At 43.5% G+C, this 5,333-nt stretch overlaps 1 protein-coding gene across 1 annotated transcript in view; it reads right to left on the bottom strand.

Annotated features, from left to right (window-relative positions):
• The window catches only part of bahcc1b (BAH domain and coiled-coil containing 1b), a 46,196-nt gene that overhangs the window by 33,818 nt on the left and 7,045 nt on the right, over positions 1-5,333 (bottom strand). Inside the window, 1 exon segment of the mRNA XM_035669901.1 lies at positions 779-805. Within this exon segment, the coding sequence (XP_035525794.1) occupies positions 779-805 (27 nt within the window).

Here is a 5,333-nt window from a genome sequence, read left to right as displayed (position 1 = left end):
GTGTGTGTGAGTGTGTGTATGTGTATTGCCACCCTGCCCATTCATCATGACACTGTCAGTAATGTCTCTCGTCTCTTGGAAGTTCCTCGGCTTTGGCTTTGATCGTCACAGACAGCGCAGATGAGACACACCCCTTCACCCTCCTACCTGCACACACCTTCACACACAAACAACTTGCATGACGTGGAGAGAAAAGATGATGTATGTGTAGAAGTTTCTCTGTGTACATGCTCGTGCAATTAGAGTCACAGATGTCTGTAGGCAGTACAGATATCCATTTGTGTGTGTGTAGGGTGCTACTTATGTTAAAAGGCAGCGGTGAAGGAAGGCCCTATATATCAAAGAAATAAAAAATAGGGTGAAAAGAGAATATGAGTATGTAAATGATAGATGGATGGAGCAGAGGGAGGAGGAGAAGGTGGAGTACTGGGAGTAGAGAGGCTGAATGTTTCCACCTGGCTGGTAATCCAGTCAGATTACCACCGCCTGACGGCACCCACTGGCCGCCTTCCCCGACTCCTCAGCCTGCCGTCTCTGCTGCCTCTCAAGAGTGTGAGAGAGTGAAAGCAATAGAGAGAGAGAGGAGATGCTTGTGTGTGTGTATGTGTGTGTGAGAGAGAGATGAGTCAGCAGTGGATGAGCCTCAAACAGACCCAACCCCCCTCACCTCACCAGCACTACCCAGGGTACAAGGGGCACATCCCGGGTGCAGCGTGCAAGACGACCCCCTGTGTGGAGGAGGCAGCTGGTGGAGGCTGCAGTCGAGCTGTGATTGGACGCAGCGAGGAACGACTGTAAACCGTCCCTTTACGCCGTCAATTTACGAAAAAAATACATAGGAAAAATCCAAATTGACTCAGTCTACAGCCGCAAGCACAATACTGGGTTAACTTTACCCCGTACCCATGTGTGACCCAGTTATATTTTATGTTACTGTATTTAAAAATATGGTATGCTTGTGACACTTTAAAATGACATGTCACCATTTGTTACTGATTGTTAAGAATATGTGTATCCTTTGCAGTATTGAATGTCATATGCACATTTGTTATTTCTAACACTGGGTCATAATAACCATATTTTAGTTAACCCAATGGTAATATTAAAAATAACTCAAACCCTCAGTCAAAACAACCCACTGGTTCTGTTATTACATCAAGGTACATTGGATTGGTGATTTTTGGTGTGCATTAGGATGAATTTTAATCTAAAGACATTCATTAAGCGCACACACACACACCCCATACAAACTTTTATAGAAAATCACGCTGTGCATACACACACATTTTTTGTCAACCTCTAAATATTGGAAAACTGATTTTACACCCACATCAGTACCGCACTTATCTAAAGTTAAAATAAAATATGCAGCAAGGCCAAAGAAATCAGTTAAATGAGTCTGACTGTTTGAAATTTGTTGACGCATTAAAGGCATTAAGTCATTAAGTAAAGTCATTAAAGTCATTTCCATTACAAATTAGACTCTTGTGTATGCTTTGATATTTCAAGCTAACTATGGCACATCATTTAAATATATTCCTGAATGTTTCACTTAATCAAATTGACCTTGGAGTAACTGTGACTGAGATTTGAGTCGTCTAAAAGGTCACATCAATGGAAAGATAAAAAATGTGGAATATATTAACTGAAGCTCGTTTTGATGTTGGAGTTTTGAGTGAAGCGTGGCATTTGTTCTGAAGCACATTTGCTGCAGTGACAGAAGACTTTTGTCTCATCTCCAACTCTCATCCAACATGTGAACAGCTGCTTATTGTCGGTAGCAGTGATTTGAAGGGAGCGGGGTGCGTTTGGTTGCGACATCTCCGGGGTGTGAACACACACCACCATCTGATGACTTGGCATGTGAATGGAAAGCGCCAGACTTCCTGTGTCCATGTGCTCTTTTCTCTCTCTCCTCTTCCCCTTTTTTTCTGCTTCTTCTTCTGTCCCTTGCTGGCCAGACCTCCCCCTCTACCCGTCATTCCTCGCTCCTCTTTAACCACATGCTCGCCCTCCCTTTTCCTCTTCTCCTTCTGCTTTCCTCTTTCACTTCCCCCTCACTCTGCGTTCGCTCCTCACGGCTTTTTGGAGTGGTCCTCCAGCCCTCCTTCCTCCTCCTCCTACTTCTCCACTCCTCTCCCCCCCATCACTCTCTTCTCAATCGATCCCCCCACCTCTTATATCCAGTTCCCATCTCTGTCTAACTCCCCACACGCCCATCGCCTCCTCGCGTTGTTAGTAGACCAGCTTCTCTCAGCACTCCTCCTATTTCTGTCTCAATTTCAGCCTGCTTCCTCTCCTTTTCCACATTGCCTCATTTGTTTCTCCCCCCATACCCTCCTCTCTTCTTGCCTCCCGCTCTCCCCACCATTCGGCCGGTTGTTAACGGGCCCGTCCCGGTGCTACTCGGCCCATGGCCAACTCACTAAATCAGAAACGATTGGAGGATTTGGCAAGAGGGAGTGAGAGCTCAGCGCGGTGCCTTTGAAGTCAGAGAAACGAGAGAAAAATGACATTTTAAACAGCCTGCAAAACACAAGGCTAAAACAGCTTCTTACTCTGTACAGGAGGAGGGGGCGGCGGGTGTGTGTCTGCGTGTGTGTGTTCATTTAAGAATACAACATAAGATGTTTTATGTGAATATGTGGCAGCAGTGGCTGCTATTCATGATATGAATGCATGAAAAAGTCACAAGATGTGTGGAAAAAGAGTGGGTATTCATATGTGCACAAAAGTGTGTGTGTGTGTGTTTGCAGACACTATAATTCCCTGCTATTTTATGGCTTTCCACTTCTTCAGAGGGGTCAAGGCAATCCCCTGTTTACGCGACGTGAAAGAGAGGTGACATCACTTAGCACAGGGGTGGGGGGGCAGACATGATGTCACAGTCTCGCCAGATCCACAGGTCTGCACCCCCTAAAATGCATACTGCATAACAGCGAGGCAGTGCAACCACAGCAACCCTTATCGCGGCAACAACCGACACCTGAGACGGACCGGCTTTTATTCGTCTCAGGGTCACATTTATGCCTGACTCATCGTCACTCGAGCTGACTTGTTTGACTCAGCCGGGGCCCTTTCCTCGGCTGTTGTGTTTTGGTGCTCTGTTCGATTCATTTCAGCTCTGTTTGGCTCATTCATATTGTAATGGCCTCCATTCAGGCGGGTCTATGTCCAGTTTGTTTTGCTGTCAGGGGCTCAGATGGATGGAGGGGGCTGTAGGTTCATCTGGAGGTGAGGTTAAAGAAGGCAGAGTGGTCGGACTGCCCCCTGAATCCCAGACCCTTCAAGTTCTTCAAGCTTTTTCTGAGTCACTCTGCTGCTGTCGTACAGATTGGACAGATTGAGTATTTGGTGTGAAAGACAGTTAATGTGCTCTTAAATAGGAAATAGGTTCATATCGGGGTGTGTGTGTGTGTGTGTGTGTGTGTGTGTGTAAGACGAGGGGAAAGAGAGTAAGAAAAAGCGAGAAGCAGCTGTGTGGAACAGCATGGATCGTTACACAGTGACACACATGAAAGCATTAAGTATATTCAGGAGCCTTCGTTGAATATACATGGAGCTGTGTGCAGCTTTGTATGTGTGTGTGTGTGTGCGTGTGTGTGTGTGAGAATCCCCTCCCATGCTCTTGCCCGAGAGTAGTGAGAAAGAAAACAAGGAAAGAGAGCACGAGAGAGAGGAGAAAAAAAAACAACAACAACAAAGATCCGTCATCAGTCATTCATGGCTAATCAGTCTCATGGGACGTGCACGCACACACACACACACACACAGTGCTGGGGTCCTAATCCTACTGGGACTGCTCGTGCCTCTGTGTGTGCCTGTCTAAATTTTGGATCCAGGCTGATTAGAAGCAAACTCTCCATTTTTGCATCTCTCTCTCTCTCTTTCTCTCTCTCTCTCTTTGCCTCTACTTCTACTCTCTGTTTTTCTCTCTGTCTCTCCTCCTCTTCGTCTTTGATTGCTGGTAAAGTGTCTCTTCTCCTTCTCTCTATTTTTCTCTTTTGTCTCTTTAATAACCGCCTACTGTCTTTTCCGGTCGTTTTGATGTGTGTTTTTGTAATGTTTGGAAGCATGTGTGCATGCATAATATAGGGACGTCTTTTGTGTGCAAGTGCGCACTTATCTCTGCTTTTGCATGTGTGTGCTTATTCTTGCGTGTGTGTTTGTGTTTGCACGTCTTGCTTCATCAGAACCTCTTACTGTTGGTCTGTGTTTTATCGGCTCCTCCATTTCTTTCAGGATTCTCTTTAAAAAAAAAAAAATCAGATACGCTTTAGTGGCATAGATGTTAATGTTGTCAACGCTTAATTACATATTTCTGATACAAAACATTATCATAAGAATAAATAGATCATCACAAGAAGGCAATATCTTAAACAGTACACTCATGTGGATATATAACATGGCACACATATAATTTGCAGCCAAGAGAGCTGTTGTTGCTGTCAAAAAATATCTGGATGTTTACCCCAATATCTCTGATTTCTGATGCTGGCTTTGTGTAAAACTGTTCTCTTAAGTCTATAATTGTTGAATCCAGTAAGGAAGTAAAGCTCTGTCTCCTCATTTCTTGATCATAACATAAACCAGGAAAGCAAATTACACTTATTGCCCAGCCTGTGTCTACCTGTCTGAAAGGCCAGACTGTGTGCACATTCTCATGGAGAGATAGAGCGCTATAATAAAGGTTTGTTTTAGGGCCAATTACTTGTGTTGTTTGGGTGGAATTTTATTTGTGCTAATTTGCCTTTTATTTCTTCTTCACAAGAGGTAGAGCTGATACGGTTAATCCGAAGAAAATGAAATACAACTATACAGCCATTTTTAAAGCAAAAATGCCAAACATTCGCTGGTTACAGCTTTTTTTCCTCCTTTTCTTCTGTTTTATATTATTGTCACTTGAATATATTTGGGTTTTGGAGTTTTAGTTGGAAAAAGCAAGGCGTTTGAAGACATCTCATTGGGTTCTGAGAATTTGTGATGGATATTTTTTCATTATTTTTTGACATTTCGTAGACTAAATGATTAATAGAATAATTGAGAAATTAATTGGCAGACTGATAGACAATGAAAATAATTGTTAGTTGGAGCTCTGAATTCGTTTTTCCTTACACTCCATCTGCCTCTTTTTCTTCATTCTTTCTTTTATTTATTTTCCCTTTCTCCCCCCTTTCCCTCCACTTTATTTCCTCTCCGCGGATCTCTCCAATAATCTTTTATTCCTGTGTAAATATGACAGCAATGAGGGAATATAAAGAATGGAAAAGCCATGCTGAAATAAGGTCAGACTAGGTTATTCTCACCTGCTCTCTCTTTCTCTGTCTCACTCT

Source organism: Morone saxatilis, unplaced genomic scaffold, assembly GCF_004916995.1.
Source record: "Morone saxatilis isolate NCDOM2014 unplaced genomic scaffold, NCSU_SB_2.0 Contig1, whole genome shotgun sequence".
NCBI classification, from domain to species: domain Eukaryota; kingdom Metazoa; phylum Chordata; class Actinopteri; family Moronidae; genus Morone; species Morone saxatilis.
The sequence above is the reverse complement of the archived record's forward strand: the minus strand, read 5'-3'. Positions and strand labels throughout refer to the sequence as shown.